Raw genomic sequence first — 25,137 nt, 5'->3', positions numbered from 1 at the left:
TTGATGCCAATATTTATCAAACACAGCTGTTTCTTAGCGGAGTCTTAATGTCTTCTTCATAGAGAAAGCTTAAAGTTTCCATTTATTTTAGATTTTTGCTTACAATTAAAACTATAAAAAGGGATTACTTATCCTTTTCGATCTATAATTCACAGAGCGGAGTTATATCGAAACAAAACGAAAGGGGATTAGTTTGCCAATAGCGATGTTTTTTCTTGGAAAATTTTCCTGGCAGACTTATTTGTCGAAAACTGATTCTTGCAAGGCAGCTGAACCAACACGACGAGTTTCCTTTTTAATACCAATGTATTAATTTAGCATTTTCGATTTCAAGGAACATTTGCACAATAATATCTTGATAGAGTGTGGTGGCTACTCATTAAGGAGTTGTTATCTCTACGTAACAGATCGTAATCATTGTGATTTTCTGAAAAGCGGCAAACATAACGCACGTACTAGAAATTGATTGTTTAAAACTATGGTTGATCTTGGGTTATGCGGTCTTGCTTTAAGCGTGTTTTTATTCATCACTCCTTCAGCCATTTACTTGACTTATGGTTTCAAGTGTTTCGGGAGAAAAGAACAATCGCAATTTTGTTGGAACGTGACTGAAGAAACGGCTGTCGTGCTGACAGCGTTTGGCTTTATTTTTCTCCTTTTTGGAGCAATAACCTGTGTTTTCTCCTTGGTAGTCTGGCGATCAACTAAAAAATCTGGCGAGTCTGGAGAAAATGAGATCAAAGACAATTCGTCTGACTTTGTGTAAGTGGAAGCAGAACCGAAAAGGAACAAGAATCTAGCTGTCGAGGTAATATGAAGAAGCAAACAACAATAAGTGCATTTGAATTAAAACTCCGGTGCGGCCGTTCTGTGCGCGAAGCATAGAAAGCCTAAATATCAAAACGATCTGTAATGGCAGCCTTTCGGTCTCCAGCTAATGGACAAACAATAACTTCAAGAGCAAAGCAGCACAGCTGTTGATCTACAGAAGTTACACTGAGTTGTGACTGAGACATGGATGCCCTTCAACTTGGATTTGTAGATTTTAAAATGAGCGCCCGCGCGCGCTCTCCAGGATCGAGCTAAAACGGTAACTTCACCAAGATATTACAGAGGCACTGAGCAGTGAATGACCAGATGTCTGTAACGGGCTCGCTGAAAAAAAAATGTAGAATCAGATAGTTTAGATTTTGCCGCAGTAAACTTAAATATTTTTTTTTTTTCGAAGATTCAGGCAAGCGATACCTCCGTTATTAGTGCATTGATTACTAATCCCAATTTTTCGCAAAGTCGAGAAAAAAAGGGGGATTAATAACATTTTTTCTCAGTACGCTCGTTTGAATGTCCTTAATTTACCATTATATTAAAAGGCTCCCTCGCAGACATTGAGCATACGGATGCTTACATTTTACACTCAATAAATTTTATTTTAATTCCATTTGCCATTGAATGTTGGCGGCGTCGAGTATTGAAAACCTGGGCACGAAAGTCAAGATGGCGGCTCGGCGATCGAACATGTATGCCGACCGAATTCAGTTTATTCAACAAAGAGGACAGAAAAAAGAGACAAACTGTCGTCTATTGGATTCCATGAAGTAATACAGTTAAGTCTGAATAAAGTGTTTTTGGCTGTGGCAGAAGAATTGAAAGAGAGAAATGTTTGCAGGCTGTCAAAATTTGGTGAAAGGCAAAAGATTTTTCCGCAACAGATTAGTACAAGGTAAACGATTGGTTCAGCTCTTTGACGTCAAAACTGGACGTCTTTTATGGCAAGAATCATTTCATTAAGTTCTGCTCACCAAGTGAGCTTGTTACGTAGGAGTTGTTATGGCAACCAAAAACGTCAAAATCAACTCATTTTCTTGGCCTCACATTTCTTTGAAGAGCTGTGACACCTAAACATAGGCACAAGTCAAGGTTTTTTCTTAATATAACGATTTCATCTTTAGAGAATTAGCTCACAACCAAGTTGTAATAGCCAATTTATGTTAATATTCTCTTTCAAAGGGCACTCATTATTAACAGTCTATTATATACTGATATTGCAATTACGTGGCGTTGTCATCGTACCACACACGACGCGATCCTGATTTCCTTCGGTTAAATCTTTACAGAACGACAATAGCTAAACTAGAAAACTAAATTAAACGGAAGAGAAGGATTAGGTGTAATCTTGCGGGCACCCACAACAATTTCCAGTAAATGAAGAATAAATTATATAACGCTAAGTCACTCCTCTAAAATTGCTAGACCCCACAAGGGACCATTTAGCAACGTGGTGAAAAATGGTTGTCAAACAAAGTCTTGAGTGACTTAAATGCATTAATTGGAATTGAAAGCAACTTCTTGATTACTTCTTACCTGACGAAAGCGATGTACAATGACTAATAAGCTAATAACGTAAATTTCTGCAGAATAAACTAAGAAAGTGCTTCAGAGTTCCTGCCTGAGACTTGAGCTAACGGGAAATTTTGATCTGAACGTATTGTACTCAGATTAAATTTCGATCATGCGTAAGTTGCTTCAGAATGTTTGACGTTATTGAGTCATAAAGCAAAACCGAGTTAAGCCCCGTTAATCCGTGCTTTGCCGTAAATACGATTAATTATGCTTTGCAAAAGCGATTATTAAAAACGCTTTGTGTGCTGGTATTTTGACATTTCTCACTAGATAACAGAAAGTGACACATGCAAACAAATGCACAGGCATGTTTGAATTTAGTGTCTACTGATAACGTCACGAAGTTCAGTTATGTTAATTTCTATTTACTACAGAAAGGTGTTAGTGTTCACTGTAATCCCAAGAAAAAGGTCAGGATCCTGTTATGAAGTGTTATATACGTATAAAAGTACTTGAGGTGATATTAAACACACTCACAGAGCCCTTGATGCAGTAACCAAAAATTGGCAAATACAAGAAAAGGTACGTTACATGTATATCAATTATTCACGCTGTGTTGATGTACGTTGCTCTTAAGTTTCTAGTGACACGAAAAAAACCAAAGCAATTATTGCATGGTTTGGTAGCTTCTTTCAGTCGTGAAAGAGAGTAACAAGCCATGTATTTGGTTAAGGCTGGTCACGAGGAGTTTGCACCAGTTGAGTCGAGAAGCAGGGAGCCATTTTTTTCTTTCAACTGATTCTCTTACTCACTGAAGATGGTTATTTGTAAAGGGTTAGGCTGCGTAATTTTTAGCCAAAATTCCGATGTAACTTAGCTAGGGTTGATGCCGTGTCGTTTGTTAATAAGTGAAGCAGACATCGGATAATCTGGTGGATTTGTTCCAGGCCAGTTCTAAGTAGCAAAAAGATACTGAACTTTCAGGTCACGTAACTTGACTTGATTGGAGAAATTATTTTGAAATATCATCCTTTTATTAGCTAACATGGCGTAAGTCAAGCTAAACGTAGTAAAATTGGTCAAAGTTGACAAATTAATGGGTTTCCAACCGTTTATGGTTGGTTTAAGGGTTCGTCTCAAATAAGTTGACGTACGTAGACACAAATGATGATCTGATGTATAATTATTCACTGAATTTTCTGTTCTCAGTTTGATGAATTAACAGTCTCATGACTGCTTTTTGTTTGAGGTACTTGCATGCACTTTTATCATATGCCCTTAGTATGTTTTGTGCGCATCTGTTTCAGTGGAACTGAGTACTCTAAATAGTATTATCTGTTTGTTATACATTACATTGTTAAGGAAGGGATGTCACGGTGGTGTTGATGAAAGCTAAGTGAACTAAACAGTAAACGAGTTCGAGAGCGTGCAAGTGCAAGTGCAAGAAATTTAGGGCCAGGCGTCATCTTTGCTGACGTCAATGTTTAAAAACTTGCGTTTACAAATTTACTCGGTAATAAAAGCCAATATCATACTGAACTATCCGCAATAAACATGTACCGGAAAAATTGAGGCGTCGGGCCAGGTTTGAAGGAAACGGAACGAAACGGAACGAAACGGTTGCATGCAGCTGCCATACAGCCGTCCTGAAAGTCTGAAGCGTCTGCAAAAATTTGACGTTTTTCACTATTTTTTTCACATTTTTACACCAACAGCTCATTGTATTCCATTAACTCATATTTGCCACAGTAATCACGTCTGTTACGTTTGTGAGACCTTTTAAATTTCCGACAACTTTCATTCACGCTAAAAAAAACACAGTGGTAGGTCATTCACACAAAGTGGGTCTGTCGTTTTACTACATAAGTTATAAGCACTGGATATGTGATTATTGCTCAATGATTCGAAATCTTTTGTCTTGATTTTGATCTACTTTTGGCTGACTTTTCGACCTCCAGAAGAACACACTAAGCCCAGTTTAATCCATTAAGGAAGGTTACAATATAGAGGCTGTGATTATAGAAATTAAAAGGGTGCATTAGTGTAACTTAGTAAAGTTCTGCCTGTTTTGCCAGCTTGTCTTCTAGTTAAAAATAGACTCTGCTCCGGCCAGCTTTGTGGGAAATACCGCTGGCAGATTACGCATATACGTGGACACTTATTAACACTTTTACAACGGGAAACATCAAACCGCATTTCGATGAGCTCAACACACACATTCCCTTTGTAGAAGCCCTTAAACTTAAGTAATTGATCTTTCTTGGGCCAGGTGAATGGAGAGAAGAATGTAGAGGTCATTAAACAGGTCTGGGGCCCGTTTCTCGAAAGCCCCGGAATCTTTTCGAGCCCGAAAAGCCATTTGTAGTCAATCGGTATTAAAAGAAAGAGAGGTGTATACGCCTGACACTTCTTGTACAGAATGGAACCTCTGTTTCTATTAAGAATATGTGAATAAATCAGCTCTGTAATCATAGAGTTTGAGAATTTGCTAGGGCTTTCCGGGTGCGAAAACTTTTCGGGACCTTCGAGAAACGGGCCCCTGATCTTGATCCTTCCTGGGTACAATGAATCAGTGGAACCAGAAGAATGTAATTTGTGAGTGTCATTTAAAAAGCCTCCTCTTTATCCTTGCTGGGCCAAATGAATGGAGAGAAGAGCCCTGTTTTTTATCCTTCTTAGCCTCAATGAATGGAGACAAGAGAGTAAAAGTCATTGAAAAGGCCTGCTCTTAATCCTTTTCGAAAACAATAATTGAGAAAGTCATTAAAAGGGAGCGCTCTTGATCGTTCTTAGGCACAATTAATGAAGATACGGATGTAGAAGTCATTAAGGGCCTGTCCTATTTGTATTCCTTGAGGATTGTACGTGAAATAAGGATATGAAGAGTTAATTTTTCGTATGCAGCATGCATCAGTGTTTCTTTGAGCCACAGAATATGCGGATAGTGAATTCGCTTGATTTAGTTTCTTTTACACCCTTGACGCACATTGTAATCGCTCATCCTTTCACGTCAGACAGACACAAACAGAATTCATTTCACTCACAGTCAAAAATCCAATCATGTTTTCATTAAGGTAAGAGGAAATCGTTGCAACAAAGAACTAATTGTCACTTAGTCAGCAAGGCGCCATTAAATCGTTGGTGTCTAGGACTCGAGATCTCTTAAAAGGTATTGAAAACGGCAGGAAAAATCCCTGAGTAGAACCAACCATTTTGGTGAAAAAAAATGTTTTACTTTTTATTGCAACAACTATAAATAAAGGCTAGAAAAATGGACAGAAAGGTTTTAATTTAATACCTACTGAATATGTTAAGAGAATGCTCGTGTTTATTGCTTAGCTAGAGCGGTTTTCAGTTCAGTGTCGAAAGTAATCAAGCAATTAATAATTTGCTTTTGCTTTTGGTTTGAGATTGGTTGAGTAGTCTAATTGGTAAGTATTTAGTTTGGTTTTGGTTTTACGACACTCAATTCAAAGTAGCTCTAACAGCAGTGTATTCAGTTCTCTTGACATATTTAAATCTTTTCAGTAAACTGTGATTCACAATTGCAAAATGAATATAAATGAAGGAAAACTGATTAAATACGTGAATTGGAAAGAATCTACAAAACAGGTTTAACATCAAGTTTTCTTGCTTGGTACCTTCAAAAGAGCTTAATTAAGAGATAATTAAGCGAAGTTACTTACAAAATTGAATCTAATATCAAGCTAAAAACATTATGAAACAACCGTTTATGCTTGGTTTAAGGGGTCGTTTCAAATAATATTCAGCTTAATTATCATATCGTGAAAAAGGAAATTGAGGTACTTCTTTAGCCAAGTAAGTCTACAGAAAACCCGAAATTGGAACAGCCTACATACATATATAACCTTCAACTGTGCAACGGTTTGCCACGGTACTCTTTGCCAGTTTTTTTTTTTTTTTTTTTTGCCTTGAATTTTAAATTTTCGCTAACCGTTTATATGATGTTCTTCGTTTTTTTCTTCTTCTTGCAGATTGGACAATGAAGCAGAGTTTTATCATCATTTGCGTCACGCTTTTCTTGTTTGCCAAACTCACCAAAGCGACAAACGTGACCAATTCAACAAATGCAAGCATCTCTACAAACAGCAGCAGCAATGCAACACAAGTACAGCTCACAACATTGTACATTGGAGCGTTTTTTGACCTCAGCAAGAAAGATGGATACGGTAGCCTTCCGATGGCGCAACAGGCCATCGAGGAAATCAACAACAACACAGGTCTGTTGCCAGGATACAAACTGGAGTTGGTGGTCAAGTCAACTCAAGTAAGTTATAAAAATGTTCATTGTATAGTTAATCCGCATGGGTGCCAGTACTTGTCAAACCAAGGCTTTTCTGAAATTTTAATTGCTGAATGTCTCGCGCAAAATTTCGTTATTTTCCCCTCGAAAATGACTGTCTATGTAACTGGGCAAACTTTCGTCATCAAGAGCGAGACCTTTCGAATATGTTATACTTCAGGGCCGGGTTGCTCAAAGCCCGATTATAATTAAGCTAACCCACTGCAGGATGAGCTTGAATTTTGATTTGCGTGTTGTAACTTTGCGGTGAGGTTTTCTGTTTATATCGTTTAGCCTTCTGTTTTGAGTTTGAATAATCTCAAAATACAAAAAAAAATTAAAACATAAGCAGCAAAAACATTTCTATTCAAGAAAAATTTATACTTCGCTTAACTTTTAATTCTGGGTTAGCGTTAACCGGCTTTCGAACAACCCCTGTGGTCTTCGTGTACGTTTCTTATTTGATTGTACAGTTCTTTCATTTGACAATTTTTCAGTTTCTGTGTCCTCCCTTTAAGTGAAATAAGTACATGTAGTGATATTTTTTGTCCCTGCCAAAATTTCCTCAGTTTCAAAATGAGTACTAATATAGTGAAGCTCTTCATAATGTCCTATATTTGCATGAAATTAAAAGAATAATTAACTTGCCAGCCCTATTCATTTTCGATTTAAAATAATTTTTTGTGTCAGAAGTCAGAAATTGTTTTGAAAGAGCGTAATAAGAAGACTTCTAAAATTTTATTATGACTTTCTGTTCGCAAGCAGGACCTCGCTGCTTAATTAATGACTCAGTAATTCCATCAATCAATAAATCAATCAATCAATAAACAAAGTGTCTAAAACTTCTAGTCAGCCCGGAGGCTGACTAATCGGGGCCACTCCCAATAAAATTACTAATAAATTAAGTTCATTTAAGTCGACATTTACAATGTCTCTCTAAAATGATGCCCTTATTTGTACAACAGGGCAGTCTTGGAATTGGGCAACAAGTATTCAACGAATTTCTAAACACCGGAGAGAGAAAAATCATGCTGCTGGGACCAGCCGAAAATTCGTTAGCCAAGTCAATAGCTGCCTACTCCGGAATACCCGATGTTAATCTGTTGCAGGTATTTATCCTCGTCTTGAAGGCTATTTGTTTCGTATTGTGGGCCATTCTGATTCTGTGGTGTTCTTGGACAAGACAACTTACTCTCATAGCACCGCAGAGGAATGTACATGGGTACACGGCACTGTAAGGGCAATCTGACAATTTTTTTCGGGGGGGGGGGGAGGGGGAGGGGCATTAACAATACTTCTAGCCGCTTCGTTCTACACAAAGCGGAGTTAAAGGAGCTACGTCATGGTTTGTCCATCTAAAAAAAATAGCCTGAATTTTTCAATTAAAGTTCGTCGTCTGTAATCCGTGTTAATCTTCTCCATCCTCAGCCATCCTTGTTTCTTCATGGTTTATTATTATCATGTACTTTTGTCTGTATGAGGTGCTTTTATCCTTACCATGAGGTACTTTTGTCTTTATGAAGTGCTTTCGCTATGACATCGATGAGGTGCTTTTATCATTATATGGGGTACTTCTTTCTTTTTGAAAAGGTACTTTTGTCTTTATGAGGAGTTTTTTTTTTCGTTACGTGTTGAGGTGCTTTTGTCTTTATGAGGTGCTTTTTTCGTTATGATTATGTGTTTTTCTTATTATATGGGGTACGTTTTTCTATTATGACTCTTGGTTGTTTTTCTATCTCAGTAAACTTTTATGATCAGTTTTCGGGCGAGTGCTTAAGTTTGGAGACTCGCACACCGCCTGAGAAACTTGCAATAAATAAATATGCTTTATTCTACATTGCAGTTTTCTTACGGAACAAATGATCTGGAGCTTGCCAGCAGAAGAGACTTATATCCTAATTTTTTTCGGACAACAACATCTCTAGCTTCACTTGATGAACCGAGAATACAATTTGTCAAGGAATACGGATGGGATGAAGTGGGAATAATCTACGGAGACAGCCTGCAATATTTGCAAGTAAAATACTAAAAGTGTGATTGCGCTTTAGCCTTAACTAAAACAAGACGGTTGCCTAATGGAGATAAGTTAATATGAAGGCACGCAGACCAGCATACAGTGGTGAAAAATGATCATGAACAGTACGCTGTATATGGTAAAACAAACTGGATCGTACTTCAACCTAACAGTAGTTGTTTATACAGTGTATATTTGAAAAAAATTTCACCCGACGCCAGAATATACTCTTTTTAAACTGAATTCCTACATTGCATATGTTACTCAACCCAGTCGTCTTAGTCAGCAGGTAACTTTCCAGGCCACCAATTTCTTTTTTACCGTTTTCAACGAAGGAAGTGGTGCGACAACTTAACAGAAATTGTACACAACGGAATATAGTGATAGACCATGCAACTAAGAAAATTTGGTGGTTTCATATTAAAATTAAAGTTTAAAGATCCCTAATGTGATTTATAGTTGAGCACCAATAAGACCTTCTCTGATGCTTTTCTATTCTTTAGCTATCCAACCAACTAGCAGACAGATTGAGGAAAAAGAACATCAAAGTCTTAGCAGAAGTGCGACTACAGAACAATGACCCAAAGCGGGCTATCAGGACATTGAAGGTGCGTAGAGCTTTCGAGTTTTTAATTCAGCTTTTTTAAGCTCAGAAAAGTTTTCTCCGTGAGATTCGCTTCAATGTATGAATGAGTTTTAATGATTTTTGACTATCCTAGCTATTGATAGACTCTGTTATTTTTGTTGTTGTTGTTGTTGTTTTTGTTTGTTTGGTTTTTTTTTGTTTTTTTTTTGAGCTTCCAAAAAGAAAGCTAGTACACATTCCGAAACTGAATATGACGATAAAATCGTTCCATTTAAGAAATAGAAAACATGTACTGTGTTTTTATCGAGTTATAGAAACACGAGTGGAAATTTGGGAGAACGAGAAATGCTGTGGGAACAAGAGCCACAGGCGAGTGTTTCTACAGCTTTTGCGAGTTCTCCCAAACATTCACGAGTGTTAGTATAACTCGATAGAAACACGGAGAACATGTTTTTTATTTCTTTTAGCAAACACAGCGACGAAAAGAAGGAAAACAACTTGTTAACTTTGATTATCAAAATGTAAATTCTCTTTGCTCTCGCCATCATTAATTACGTCAACAGCTCGTGATAGTTCTGTGTTTCTATCGAGTTATAGAACCACGACTTTTAACCAATCAGCGCGCGTATTTTCTCAGGACTGTTTTCTAAAACATCATCCCTCTTAGATGCATCAGCTAAGCAGAGCTAATCTTTAAAATCTGGTAATCTATGAAGTCCTTAATCGTATTCTAATTCGTCTCTGCACAGGACAAGGGGATACACGTTATTCTTGGAATGTTTCCACGTAATTCCGTCGCACGGAAAATGATTTGCGAGGTAAGGATTACTGACTAAAATGGACTGATATTAGTTCATTTTAAAAGAATATCCTGACATTTTTTATTGCCTCAGTGATCACTGCAATTTTCGCGTTATGAAATTAACCTGTTACGAAGTGACCTACAGTTTGGATTTGCCAGTTCAGACTTGGCAGAGTGGTTTGACCATTGCTTTGAACTGATTAGTTTGCCATCATAACCCGATGGTACTAAAATTAAGTTTGATATTTACTAAACAGCGTTTCTGCGATTCTTCCAGGCTTATCGAGAGAAGATGTACGGTCCGCATTACGTCTGGATATTCCTTAACAGCAAAAACCGGTGGTGGATACCCGGAGCAAGGGAAAACAGCGCATGCTCTGATATTGAAATGAAATGCCAAATACAAAACCACTTTTCTGTTTTTCACAGCAACCTGATCACTTCCGCAGGACACTCTTTTCGCTACAATAATAAGGTAAGGAAGACAGCAAATACTTGAAATCTCTTGGGTCATATTCCTGGGTCAGTCAGAGTGGTGTCGAGCTGCACATTCGCTTTTAAGTCCCTTTTTCACAACTTAAAGGACACAGTTCACGATGGATTAACTCGTTTTTCGCAGTGTACAAAAGTAACCTTTAAATCACAAGAAAGATAAAAAAAAAAATGTTGACAGGCGCCAAAATCTGATGATAAACCTTTAGAGGAGAAGGATGGTCACCGGCTCAAATGGAACAACGGTTTATCAGTGAAACTACCTAAAGTTCGCCTTGAATTTAGGAAGAAGAGCTTTCACTATCAAGGAGCCCAGATTTTTAATGAGCTGCCAATCGAATTTAGATCCATAACTTCAAGATTTTTATTTAGCATAAGCTTAAGTGAACATTTTTACTAATTTTGCACGCCTTTTTTACCCATTTTTACCTCTGATAACAGTGTTGAATACAATGATGGGTCATCCTGTTTAAAAATTCGTTGTTATTATTGTTATCATTATTCCCTTTCAATCTGCATTCTTTTATTTGTGAACGTTAGCTTGTTTGAAGGCCTTCATGATCATGGTTCGAGGTGTGTTCTGGACAGTCTGAAATAATTGACCCCCTGACACAAATATGTATGTACTATATGTGTTCGCGCGCAAAAAATATACTCCTTTTTCATGAGCACATTTGTCGTGTACCTATCCTGTCGCGTAAGGCACGAAGAATGAAAATGGGACTTTAAGATTGGAGAAGATTGCCCAGGTTAAGAGGCGCAGAACGTAACAACAAAAGTATTGTTTTTAGTACCATGTCCTTAACGTAATCCCATTATATCAAAAACATCTGATGCGTAGTGCTGAGTGTCAGAGACGGTACCTCTCTAGTGCTTTACCATTTATGTGCAACCGGGCAAAGAAATAGCTCTGATTAATTGACGTATTTTTTTCTTAATAGAATAGATCGCAGATAATCCAGGAATATCGAGCCAGAGTGGACACGTTTAACGACACATCAAACAGAAGTAGTAGTTATTTAAATGTTTACGATGCCGTTTGGTCGATAGCCTTCGTGTTGGATAACTCAAGAATTGAGCTCGAGAAACAAGGAAAAATACTGGAGAATTTGACACACGGAGATGCTAATGCAACAGATGTGTTCAGAAGGGAGGCACAAAAACTGGACTTCAAATCGCCAAATGTCGGGGTAAGAGAAGTACCAAGTTTGTTGTTGTTGTTGTTGTTTTTCCTCTTCTTCTTCTTTTTCTTCTTCTTCTTCTTCTTCTTCTTCTGCTGCTGCTGCTGCTGTTGCTGCTGCTGTTGCTACTCCCTCTTTTTGGCTTATCCCCTCTTCTTTCGTCTTTGTTATTTCTTCGTCGTCTTCAAGTGGTCTGCCTCCTGCAAGTTGAGATTTTAAACTAATGTATGTTATTTTGACATTGGCCCTGAAACGCCACATTGGGGAGTAGTCAATTATGTAAGATAATGGTTTTATTTATGACTTAATTTCTATTATTTGTTCTTTACCTTGTTTTGTGCAGGCACGTGTGAGATATTACGACAATGGAGACAGAAAAAACCCAATTGTTGTGAACCAGATTGTGATAGAAGGTTAGATATTACCAGATTCCCACTGAAATATTTATTTGAAACATCTCTGCAAAAAAGCTCTTTATATATTAGGATGGGTTGATTTGGAAACACAAAGGAAAGCCGACAAAAGTATCTTAGTTTTTAAATGTCTAAATGACTTAGCTCCTCCATATTTATCGGATTATTTCATTAGAAATCGCACTATTCACACTTACAAGAAAAGACAAAGGAACGACATTAACCTACCAAACCCTAAGTTAACGCTAGGGAAAAACACATGTAGATTTTCAGGCGCGGTTCTTTTTAATTATTTACCCACATCAGTAAAGAAACCACGTCGCTTTCCATTTTTGAGAACTCTCTTAGTTTTCATTTTAGCCGTTAGTTTTCTACCAATATAATACTTAGATACACTTTGGTTGTTCTCTTTTGTTGTATTGATCTAGAAAAATAGTACTTCATAGATATGTAATTTCCTTTTTATTCAATTTTTAAACTCCTTGTACATAACTTTAAGGTAATTTTTAAATTCTGAATTTTTTATCATGTAGCCTTGATTTTACGCAGGGCCCCTTCTGATACCAGCCTATAGCTGATAGGGCTACCCTGCCTGAATAAAGATGACTTGGCTTGACTTAACTTGAAATATTTCTAAGAAAAAAATTATAATCGTAATATATGTGTCTGCCATGGATAGCAAGTGAACGTAGATAGATAGTAAGTGAAAGTGTTTTCACTGCGCCGTCTGAAATATACAGTATTTCAAGAAAAAATGACTAAATATTTACACTGAGTGTTGTTGTTCAGCTGAATATTTTCTGACTGGGTTCTTTATTTTTCATTCCGCATCCAGACGGCAAGTTTAAGACGATTAGTGCTGGTAAATTCGACATTGATACAAGGGATTTCACTGCGTCATCTAACGTTCACTGGTTCGGTAAGTTTATAGAATCTCCAATGTCTGTCTGCAGTTTTATGCTGTAACAAAGAGTAGTTTTCTTATGTTAAATACGATCTCCTCGCACACTCACTGTTTAACCATATATCAAGGAGGTTTTCATGTAAGCCCACAGTAGTATAGGGCGCAGCGCCCTATATTATTGCCCATATTCAAGGCCAAAGTTTGGTCAGCTAGTTACTTAGTAATTTTACCTTCCCCTTGGCTGACAATAGTCGCTTATAAATTGCATTGTTATACAGCTGGAGTTTAGTTGAATCTAAGCCGCGCTCTTATTAGGTGATTTATGGTCACGTGACTAAGGCTGCATATAAATGTCGCCTCGGTGGGCAACAACTATGCAATTGTTGCCCGCTCTCCCACTAACTAGAAGCTACTTTAAGCTCTTCTTGCGTTATTACTTTACACTAAACTCCAGCTATATAACAAACCAAAACTGTTTCTCACAGGGACCACTTAATAATAATAATAATAATAATAATAATAATAATAATAATAATAAAATAGTAATAATATAATTAAAACTTATATAGCGCAACAACAACAACCATTTATTTGTACTCACAATTTATAAAATAATTACAATAAACATTAAATTAGTATAGAGTACTGCCTGCCCAAAATAACCATAAGGGCTAAAAAGAATGGGCGGACATTAAGTTACATAGATTACTTAGACAGTTATCGGTCGGTAACACACTTACACACACACACACAAATACAAAGATACAAACAGAACGGAAACTTACAGCGGAACAGAATATATCCTTATGAATTAATTAAAATAATTGTAATATTTAATATGAATCAATAAAGTGTATTTTTAATTTCTTCTTTAATTGAAAATCAAGTAATGTTTTGTCAGACTCATCAAGAGAATTCCAAATTTTAGGTCCCTGACATCTAATGTTGAAGATTCCGAAATTAGTTCTGGTTTTGGGCAATGAATAGGATTGTTTAGATGCAAGTCTCGTATTATAGGCATGAATTTCATTAACTGTAGTAAAATAATGATTAAAAGCAGATGGCAATTTTTTATGATGGAATTTATGCATAAAGATTGCAATATTTAAGACATAAAGATCAGGGAGTTTGATTATAGTAAGATATTTAAAAATTGGTCTAGAGTGAGCATCAAATTTAGAGAAGGTTGCAGTTGGAAGTGTATAGTAAGTGTATAGTAATTTTGTCATTTTAGCCGGTACACCCTATACGAAGACGAAAGAGACCTACACCTTCCGTACCATTGACAACACCCTGTTCATCACCTTGATTGCGTTTGCTGCCGTTGGAATCCTTTACGCTCTGTTGTGTCTTTTGACTTTGGTGTTGAACTTCAAGAAAAAGTAAGTAATCAACAATTCAGCTCATTTCTTCCTGCAACGAGAGAGTGGAGCTCGTGCGTTGACTTTTCAGTTAAAACACAGAATTAGCATGATATTAACAATGGCCTCCGTTACGTTATTTGTTCGCGAAAATATGCTCGGATATTTGTCCACGGGCATAATGTGTTCCGAGAAGTGAATTCCGAGCTTTGAAGAACAGATAATGTCTTCGGACAAATATCCAGGCATATTTTCGCTCCAAATGGAGGCTCTGTTGGGTTTATTATCCTTCAAATCATTTTCGTAACACGAGCAGTTTTGAAAATTGGGGAATATCACTCAGATATTCCCCAGTTTACTGAGCTAGGGCATATTCAGTCACGTGACGCGTTTAGACCAATAGCGCGTTAGCGAAAATATTCGATCACCGATATTTCATGGTTGAATTCGAATTAAAATGACTCAGTAATTACTAGCCTACTGGCCCTTGCGATGTATGAGATGTAGATAGCCAACTCAAAGCCAGCCACACTCGCGGATTAATAATTTTTGGTGATTTTAAGCACCCCTTCTAATAAACGCACTGTCTTATTTACGTGACTGATATGATATCGGTTTTACAGGATTGTGAAAAACTCCGGTCCAGTGATAAGCATGCTGATAATTTTGGGATGTGTTCTAAATTACATCACTGTCATTCTGTATGGCTTTGATTACTCACGGGTGTCAGAGGAGAAAGTCACAAGCCTTTGCAGGGTGAGTTAACCAGTACCAGATAAATCAGGCCCAGTCCACACTACGCAGGAGAAATTTGAAAATGCAGCTTTATTTCTGTGGTTAAGCCTACCGTCCACACTAATCCGTCATGAAGACGGAGCTTTTCGAAAACGCTCTTTAGACCGGAGGAATTTGAAAACGCTGGCTTTTTGTTTTAGTGTGGAAGGAAAACATTTTGAAAACGGAGCTTCCGAAAACGACGACGTTGCGATAATCCGGGATGTGATTTCCCTGCCCGTGTTTTCCTCAAACACAAATTCAAAATGACCAGTGATTGTTGCGTTTTTATATTCCTCCGGCGTAGTGTGAACGGAAAACATTCGATACGTTTTCAGAGTGAAATCTCCGTTTTCAAATTTCTCCGGCTTAAGGTGGACGGGGCCTCAGATAAAATTAAAATTTTAGTTCAAACACCACAGACTACATTTAAAACTATAAAACATTATTAGCAGATGACAATAAAAAGACAATGCGCACTTGTCATTTGGCTTTCGAAAGCACCTTTGTTTTTTGTGTTTGTCAGAACTTCTAACAATGCAGCCGTCTTGTGGATTGTATAGGGGAGGAGGTGGTGGGTAATGCGAAAGAGGGAGAAAGAGAAAGAGATAGCCTGGGTGCATCTATGAGAAAATCTCATACCCATTCTAGTCACGCTGAAGAAGTTTGCTCAGTAGGATATACTTAATGAGCCATTATTTTTATAACTCGTGTTTCCGATTCATATCGTAGGCTCGTTCCTGGACATTTGCTATCGGTTTCACTCTGTCAATAGGAGGTCTAACTGCTAAGCTATGGATGGCTTACAGTGTCCTAAAGGAAAGATTCGTCAGGAGTAGGGTAAGGTGCTTTCTGTTCTATAGTCGAAGTACATGAGCTGAGTCTACTGACTTACATATAATGCCTATTTTTTGTTTCGTAGAAAGTGATGTTATTTTGGATGTTTGGTGTTCTGGTTTTTCTTTTCATCATTGACGTCATCATCCTAGCATTCTGGGAGACAAACGATCCCCTGTATCGCACCCTTAAACAAGTCAGGTCACAACCGGAGTATGAATGTTTCCAGGTAAGCTATACACTTAAACCATGTCATCATCACAAATCTAAGGCTGTCCGAAAAGATAGTTGAAGGGGCTCAGTCACGGTTTTTTGGTATTTTGGCGACGTACAAAACTACCTTTAAATTGAAGAAAATAAAATGGTAACTTACTAAGATAGTACTGAGTGGAAAATAATATATTTTACTAAGATAGAAAAAACACCAGAGAGATAATAGTTAACGATAAAGATTAGCGAAAAAACTGAGCAACGACGTTTCGGTGTCATCCTGGCACCATTTTCAAGTTAAAAAATATTTGTGCGAAAAGTAAATTAATTTATACCAATGGTAGAGGTGCGAAATTGAATAAATTAAGATTAAGATAGCTGTTCAATGTTCATGTTCATTCCAATGAGGTGTCAAACACTGGTAATGAGTTCGTTGCTCAGTTTTTTCGCTAATCTTTATCGTTAACTGTATTTCCAAATTTAATCTTATAAGAGATAATAGTACACCATAAAGGAACAAGGATGGTCAATTAAAGTGCCCATAATGTCAAAAAAAATTTTCGCTCATCTGATTCTACATTTCACCTAATGAATTTCTGCGAAAACATTTTTCGATTTGGACAAAATGCAATTTTTTTATAAGTTTTCAAAGACGTTCAAATTTGCCGCCATTTTGGTCCACCATTCGCACCCGTCTTCCTCGGTTTGAAGTGAGTCGTGACGTAGGTTCAGGAACACGTGATTTGGGTCATGACTTATCTGACTTGAAAACAAGTGGAAATTTTGCTTCAGAGTTGTCTACATTTAGTTGAAAATGACGGAAAGGTGCGTTGCCGCTCTTTGTAACAACGTAAATAATCCAGAAAACAACATCAGTCTTCATCGTAGGTTCCTGAACCTACGTCACAGGCATCAGTCTCGTGGCCATTTTGAGCACGTTATTCTTGTGATCAGCGGCAGGGGTCAACCGCAAGAAAATAGAATTTTGAACTTTGTAATGATTCGTTAAAAAATTGCGTTTTATCCAAATCGAAAATTTTTTTCGCGGAAGCTCATTAGGTGAAATGTAGAATTAGATGAGTGAAAAAAAGTTTTGACATTATGGGCACTTTAAGGATAGAAAAGATTAACACGGATTACAAACGAAGAACTTGAAAAATTTAGGCTAAACTTTTCAAGATGCGCGCAAACCGTGATTTAGCGGAGAAGGAAAATAAGTTCTTGTACTAGCCCTCGATGACTAAGTTACGCCCAAAATTGCGTGTTTGTTTGATATCAGAGTCCATTCAAAGGTTTTCAACTGAGCTAAGAACTAAGGATTGTTACGTTGTAACAGGCTCTGTCAATAAAATTCCCTTCACCTTTATTTCTTTCAGCCGATAACCGCTGACACATTCCGTGCAGAGATTGAAGTCGTGGAGCAGTGCGACTGCACAGACTTGACTCTGTGGCTAGTGGTGATCCTCGCAATCAAAGGATTACTTGTCCTTGTTGGTGGATTCCTCGCTTGGCAAACAAGGCGGCTGTACATCCCAGCGCTGAACGACACGCAGCATTGTGTATCTTGTATGTTTGTAGTGGTACTGTTTTGCGTGGCTGGAGTGATTGTAGCCTTCACGACCACCATGTACCCAAATGTTTATTATGGCGTCATTGGCGCGCTTATCATTATCGCTACAACATTCATTCTGGTTCTGCTCTTCATTAACAAGGTATATAGTATAGTAACTGTGTTTAGCTACAAAGTAAAATGACTTAAATTTGGTAATTACAGGAGTAAGACAAAAGTCATTTGTCATATCTTCAAACACCAGAGACATGTATAAAGAATAGTACTAAAAATGTGCTCAAGAGAAGGTGGGAGAGGAAAGGGATCCGAAGTAAAGATGGGCCTATTATTGCCTGTTGAATAAGTTCTTTTAATTTAGGTGGAGACAATTGCAAGTAAGCGCGGAACTCACTGACAGGATAAAATTATTCCTGTAATACACGATGGCGTCAGGACGTCCGGTATTTAGACGGCTAGACCCGTACGTCTTTTGTGATTTCCAGTGAAAAACAGACTCCACTGAGATGTCTATAAACGAAAAATTCACTATTATTAAGGTTGAGAAAGCTGTCATTTGCTGCTACTATGAAATCGTTGTGATATAATTGCTTTTGCAAGACCACAGTGAATATATGAATGATCTGATCATAATCGTTCATATGGGCAGGGTCAGGTTCGAAAGCTGGTTACCGCTTACCCAAGATCAAAAGATAACCGAAGTATTGATTTTTCTTGCTTAAAAATGTTGTTCGCTGCTTATGTTTTGTTTAGTTTGAGCTTACTCAAGTTAAAAACTGGGCCGCGTTGTTCAAAGCCCGATTAAGCTAACACGAGATAAGAGAAAATTTTGATTTGAGTTTTGTAACTTTTGGGTGCTGTTTTCTGTTTATATTGTTTGCCCTTCAGGTTTGAGTTTGAAAAATCACAAACAACACAAAACATAAGCAATAATGAAAAACACTTTTATACAAGAAAAATGGATACTTTGATCAACTTTTAATCCTAGGTTAGCGTTAACCGGCTTTCGAACAACCCGGCAAAACAATAAACAATATAAACAGAAAACCTCACCGAAAAGTCGCAAAAATGAGATCAAAATTCCTGCCAATCCTGGGTTAGCTTAATCAGCCTTTGGACAACCCGTCCATGTCTTTAAATAATCGTTTTTGTTGTGATGAGACAATCCTACCAGCTTATTCCTTATTATCTCATTTTATTTATTACATTATTTAATTTTTCCTCAGATCGTCCGTTTGAGCTGCAGAAGGAAACGAATCAAAACCGTAGGAAATGCTGACTCCTCCGAAATTACCACAACATGCGCCTGCGGTGCAACCTGTGCCAAGTTCTGCTCATGTTGTGCATGCTCATCGGCTTGCTGTATTGCCTGTTGGTCGTGTTTTCCGTGCTGTAACTTGTTTACTTGCCTCCGGTCGTTTTTCTGCGGGTCCCAGGTTCACCCGGCCCCAAGTAGCGGAAGGGAGACCAAGTCTGACTTCTACATTGGAGGTATTCTTCAAGACAAAGATGCAGAGATAGTCTACCTGAAAAATGAACTGAATCAGGTGGGTGTCAATATCTGGTTGCAAGCATGAAATTACCTCAACTTATTATATGGCTGTCTCACAAGGACTAGGAACTACCGAATTCACTAATTTTAAGTGGCTGAAACCGATATTGACCGCGGTCTAGATTTTCTCATCTGGACCGGCATCTAGACCGGTTACATTTTGCGGTGAAAAAGTTGCAATTTAAAATACAAAGGTATTGACTATTTTCTTCTCATGATATTAAGGAAGTGCCAAAAAGCTTGATGAGAAAAAAAGAGGAAAGAGGCCCGACAAACTTTTTAGTTCAGCTCATCGCCGTTTGCAAGCAAAATGTCAACTAGTACCAAACAGGTCTGGACCTAAGCCTCTCCATACTTTCCAAAGGAGGAGTTGTCGTCGGAGTCTCAATTTATTTAACTGTTAATGGTCAGCTTCCTTTACTCTTAGTGCGCCTTGCTCTATTATATTTAGTTCATTGCAAGTTTTTCGTCCTTTTTTCCCATTTTATCAACAGAAAGACACCATGCTTAGCAATCTAGGGCAGAAGCGCACACTCAAAAGTAACTCAACACAGACGGTCGATGACGGAAATAACTACTGGGAACTCGAAGATGGAGAGAGCACGTTTGATGCAAGCGCAAGCGGAAGTGACGGAGAGAGTCTAACGAGCTCCGACGGCAAGCGACGCTTCCGGCGTGCGGCTAATAAAGTCAGAATCTTTAGTGAAAGTGTCGATTACTCACATGTGAGAAGCAAGGTAGATATCGCATGTTTATTAACACTCAACTTATCGGCACGTCTGTACTTCATTTGTTGCACGCACTGTTAGCGCTTTCCTGACATGTTTGTGCGCAAGTAACGGAATGGTCTCAAACTGCATGCGAGACTTACCATGCGTGACAGAATATCCCAAATAGAGACTTTGAGCGACGATGTCAAAACACTGTCAAAATGTAAGAGCTAGAGAGGCAGCGTGACAGAATGATGAAAACTAGTGTGACCTAGCCAGACGAAAGGTAATGAAATCACAAGGGTTTTTTTTCGTCTTGCTAGGTCACTCTACACTAAACTTTTTGGTAAGGTAGAATAGTGTGACCGACGGAATAGCCTAAAGTAACGTAATCTCCAGTTGATTCTGATTGTAATTTTATTTTCCTTAGGTAAATACAGGAATAAGAAGATCATCTCTCTCTCCCAGCCCTCAACCCAGACGGAACTCACGGATGTCTATTTCTTCGCTTTCGAACGAAGAACTGCGCAAGCTCAGAGCAACACTCGCGGAGGTAGAGGGGACTTCAAGTCGACTTTAGATATAATTCGAAGACGCTTAAAAACTTAACTACCTGTAAACCAGAACAGTTATGTTTTGATAAGCTATATATGGTCGAATCGATTCGAAATGACTACTTAGATATCAATTTGCGTTCAAACGTCCAGTCTCTGAACTCTGATCTTCCTTCCCCGCGCGCTCTGTGTAAGGCTTAAATGTGCCCGGGGTTCAAATCCTACGTAGAGCGCGGGACAGTAACCTGTAAACAGGTTCCAAGCGAGGGCGGAAAAAAGATGGCGAATCGACGAGTGCGAAAAAATAATCGCTTCGCTCGCCGAATTTTTTTTTTCGCCCTCGCCGGAAGCCTGTTCGGGAAAGAAGAGAATGACTGAACAAGCGCTTCATTTGTTCAGATTCACTTCATTTATACAATTTTAAATGAAATATGACCAACAATATATCTTTTTTCTGTTCCACAGAAAGATGACGAAATAGCAAGGCTACGTAAAGAGCTTGACGCACGTAAGCCACGTGGGCTTGTTGTAAATACACAGAAAAATTCTGCATTGGAACAGGTATGGACTTGCCGTAAAATTTTGTTTGAAGCTTTGAACTGGTACAGAGGCAGAGAAATTAAGAACTATCTACCAAAAATAATTGTGGCCAAAAGGACAGAGATCTGGGAACGAGATATGGTTGTGACACGCCAGAATCTTCAACCTCGTTCTCAGGGACTCTATTCTTCCCACCCTACCGGAGCGAGAGAGGGGCGGGATCGGAAGAAAGAGACCCTGTGAACGAGGTTGAAGAGAAAACTGTACGAGCCGCGAAAGCGAAACTTCTATTTGTAATACCTTGATTTGTAACATTTCAACTTAATTTCGTTCTAAAAGAACAATTTTGTTGTCACAGGAAGCATTGAAAACCTCTCCCAGATCGCAAAAGATTCTCTTGATTGAAACGCCAGCCACGCCCCTTCCAGATGAAAAGACTGAGTTATCTACTTTCTCCTTTCCCCCTCCGGTGTCTCCCAGTCCCTCCAAACCAAATGCAAAGGCAAAGGACACGTCCTCTGGCGATGGAATGGAAACTACATCCGGGAAACCTGCAGATGTGACACAGACGCAGGATAGAAGCAAAAAGAAAAACTCCGTTGGACCTAACGGATCGTGGTTGTTTGATGATCATTCAGAAACGTCTAAAAACGAAAGCAAACCGAACAAAAAGGCCTCAGTAGGGGCTACTGGGTCCGGGAGGCTGGATGACAACAAAGAAAAAAATGGTGAAGGCAACAAAACAACAAGCATTAAAAATAACACAGAGGACAGCCGGAGAGCTTCTTTAACAAACGTGACAGTGTCCGTTCAACAAGAAAATACATCTGCCCCTAAGAAAACAGAAACAAAAGGGGATAGCGAAGGTAAAAAAGACGCTCTCGGAAAAGTTTCAAGTTGGCTTCTCAGGAATGGCAACAATAAAGATGACAACAAGAACAGTGGGTTACGAGAAGATGAGAACGGGAGAAAGACGGATGGCAAAGACAATGAGCGTGGTGAAGATATGAGTAATAACAACGGAGAAATCAGATCAGACAACAGAACTGTGAACCACGAATCAACAAAGAGCGAGAACACGACTAAAGAGATCAAAGGTCTAGAAAACGACGCACCCAAGGGCGGAGCTGGGAACGCGGTTGGGAAGAAAGATAATGAAAGAAACATTGAGATGATTGACGAAGAAGACGAAGACAATGTTGACGATGATGACGATGACGATGGGGAGGAAGATGAAGGCGATGGAGACGAAGACGACGGTAAAGAAGATAAAACCAACGGTGCAAGGAAGAACAAAGGAAGGAGGCGCAAAAAGATAGGATCGTATGGCAAATTAAAATGGAATGCCGCGTCCAAAATCGACACTGGCTCAGGTAGTTACGCGCGTAAGAAAAGCGTTAAAAAGATTCCTAACTTCAAAAACGACTACTCTCACGTCCGGTCACGGCTGTCCTCAGTTAGTGAAGCAAACACCGTGAAGGACAAAACAACGGAAAATCCATCACCCGAACGACGGGGGAGCGTGTCAATCAACAACAACCCGCGACCTGACTATTCCAATGTTAGACCGCGGTTATACAACGGGGGAAGAGGATATAACAGCGAGATGCCGAGCACAGTGTCAAAGACATAGCAATTTTAAACACAGAGCGAGGTCTGTAGGATGAAAACAAACTTAAGTCTTATCTTGTGGTCTACTTAAGTAACAGAGAGTTTACGTATAATGGCTCTCAGTTTTACACAAAGAGCAGTTTTCAATTGAGTGTCGGAAAACCAGTAATCACTCTAGCCAATCACAAAGGACACGGAAAATCCAGTGAACCAATCAAAGCTCGAAGTAATTACGTGTAGCTGACACAAAGCGCGGGAAAACGTGAGCGAGCGAGTCACGATTGGTTTTGTTTTACTTCTGATTGGATGAAAAAGTGGCGTGAGTTTTTTAAGTCAATCGTGTAGTGTAGTTGATGCAAAACCAATTACTTTTAGACACTCAAATGAAAATTACTCCAGGAAACATTTCCAATAGTATCATAGAGATTCTCCGACGTAAAAACATCACCAACAAATAAGCTATAAGACTGACATAAGTTATAATTAGGGATCCATATCGTAACAGGGCGCTAGCTGAAACCTAGACACGAGAAAAACACCGAGGCTGACATTCCTGGCGTCACCTTATATAGAGCAATATAAACAGACGTTGTTGGAATTCTTCAAAAAAACGTTCGCAAAGTCAGTAGTCTAGGGCTAAAGCGCAATAATTTTTACTATTACTTCCGGAAAGACATTGGTGAATAGAATTATTTTTATACATATGCAGGCTACAAATTGACAAAATTTAAGGTCATTGATATTTATAGCTTAAGTTTGTAACAAGCTAATATGTCGTCATTTCTGAAAAGCCTCTCAAATAAGCAGCAATTATTATTCACTTCATATAGACGTTTTAATGGGAAGCGGAACAGGTGTAGGGATTTTCTTCTCATACTTTTCATTCGTTTCGAGTTCGAGTGCAAAAAATTTCACTTACATATAACTCAAAAACTTTAATAATATAAATATGGTATTGTAAATTAAATATTACAGTAGTTATTGAGGCGATGTAGCAAATCCAAGACGAAGCCATTTATAATTATTAGACTCCAGGCGCAAGCATGTTTATTGTAGTTTTTCAGGTTATGTATCTTCTGGGAGTAAACAAATGCTATCCCAGAACTAACTTGTTTATATTCCATGATAAAAAGGTAACATGAAAAAATATCACATCTGTTTTTAGTCCACTTTTTCCACCGATGTTCATTACCCGTCGCTTCAGGACTCCGACATGAAGTGTGCACCCACCCAACCATCCCTGTTTTTGTTTTCAACCTCGACCTTTAAACCATTGTTACCCTGACGGTCCCAGAAGCGCTTGTTTGACTGAGCTCTTACAGTGATGTAGACACATGTTATTGAAAACACCCTTGCTGTTTGGAGTGGGGACAGGGAGAGGAAAGGGCGAGAAGATGGAGATCTGAGAGGGCGGTAATCAGGAGAGAAATGTTTGTCTTTTGTTAAGCGTTTAAATACTTTCAAAAACAAAAACCGAAAATGTTATTTGGCTTGCATTTAGCTTATTTTGTGACTTCTGGGCAGACAAGCAAAGGAAAATTCGCCACTGGGCTTAAGAACTGAGGCGTACTTCCTACGTCATAGGTCATGAAATGTTGTCGCTTAAGCTGTCAAAAGACGTGAGTAAGAGGAGCAAAGCTGAAAACAAAGAAAAGGAAACGCCTAAGGATTGCGCAGCTAAATGTTAAGATGTGTTTTGAGTCTCCTTATTTACAGGGGACGGGACGAAGACGGACAACGGCGGGAGTCAGAAGATAAAGGTACGGGAAGCGGAAGGTTCTGATCCCCCTGTCTTCCCTCCACTACCCCCTTCCAACTTTACTGCAGCACAACTACCCTGACAAGGGAAGCTAAGTTATGGGAGGATAGGGCGAGAGGCGTGTTAAACTGTAGGGTGCGGCCTCGACCCGCCACCAGAGGTGGTCGGAGGGGCGAGACTTCACTTCTACCAAACTCCGTTGACCTGGCCAGATGATTGAAACTGTTATCCTCCTAATTAATCTTTTTACCTCTGACGGATAAGGAGAATTTATCTCAAAAGAGATACCAAAGTAGAGTCGTTTTTGACGAATTATACGCTGTCCTGCCGAAGTATAAGTCCCAGACAGTACATTTCAATAAGGAGCCTGTGTACACCCTACTAAGCCAGACGAGCCAAGCGAGGCCTGGTAAGGACGCCATAATAGTTTATTCACAAGTTGATTTTGAAGAACAACTAGTTCTTGTTTATTTTAAGTATCAGTTGGTGAAACAACTATGAAAAATTAAAATGGAACGCCAAAAGCGGCACTAAGAATAAACACGATTGTAAACCTCTTGAAAGAGAGTAACATCCCAGTCAATACCATGCAGAGAGCTTCTCTGGTCATGGAGCTTCAAACCTCCA

At 38.7% G+C, this 25,137-nt stretch overlaps 1 protein-coding gene across 1 annotated transcript; it reads left to right on the top strand.

Moving 5' to 3' along the window:
• The first annotated feature begins 212 nt into the window (after positions 1-212).
• Positions 213-23,855, top strand: LOC110062148 (uncharacterized). Its single transcript, XM_089287649.1, has 20 exons — positions 213-2,922; positions 6,336-6,628; positions 7,609-7,752; positions 8,487-8,660; positions 9,161-9,265; positions 9,993-10,061; positions 10,323-10,520; positions 11,479-11,727; positions 12,062-12,131; positions 12,967-13,050; positions 14,270-14,417; positions 15,020-15,152; positions 15,903-16,010; positions 16,093-16,236; positions 17,594-17,929; positions 19,011-19,331; positions 19,831-20,073; positions 20,477-20,599; positions 21,066-21,161; positions 21,499-23,855. Exons 2-20 carry the CDS (start codon positions 6,344-6,346, stop codon positions 22,771-22,773), a joined length of 4,305 nt encoding a protein of 1,434 aa, XP_089143775.1. The 5' UTR covers positions 213-2,922; positions 6,336-6,343; the 3' UTR covers positions 22,774-23,855.
• The last annotated feature ends 1,282 nt before the right edge of the window (positions 23,856-25,137 follow it).

This window comes from Orbicella faveolata, unplaced genomic scaffold (assembly GCF_042242905.1).
Source record: "Orbicella faveolata isolate gen_17 unplaced genomic scaffold, um_ofav_v1 contig_14, whole genome shotgun sequence".
Classification (NCBI taxonomy): Eukaryota; Metazoa; Cnidaria; class Anthozoa; order Scleractinia; family Merulinidae; genus Orbicella; species Orbicella faveolata.
Note: the sequence above shows the minus strand (reverse complement) of the source record. Positions and strands in the feature narration are given on the sequence as shown.

What these genes read in the sequence shown, in the direction of transcription:
- LOC110062148 (XM_089287649.1), top strand. Translation starts at nt 6,344, where the DNA reads ATGAAGCAGAGTTTTATCATCATTTGCGTCACGCTTTTCTTGTTTGCC. An exon ending in ATCTAACGTTCACTGGTTCG is followed by an intron (nt 13,051 to 14,269) that starts GTAAGTTTATAG and finishes TTGTCATTTTAG; the next exon opens with CCGGTACACCCTATACGAAG. An exon ending in AAAATTCTGCATTGGAACAG is followed by an intron (nt 21,162 to 21,498) that starts GTATGGACTTGC and finishes TTGTTGTCACAG; the next exon opens with GAAGCATTGAAAACCTCTCC.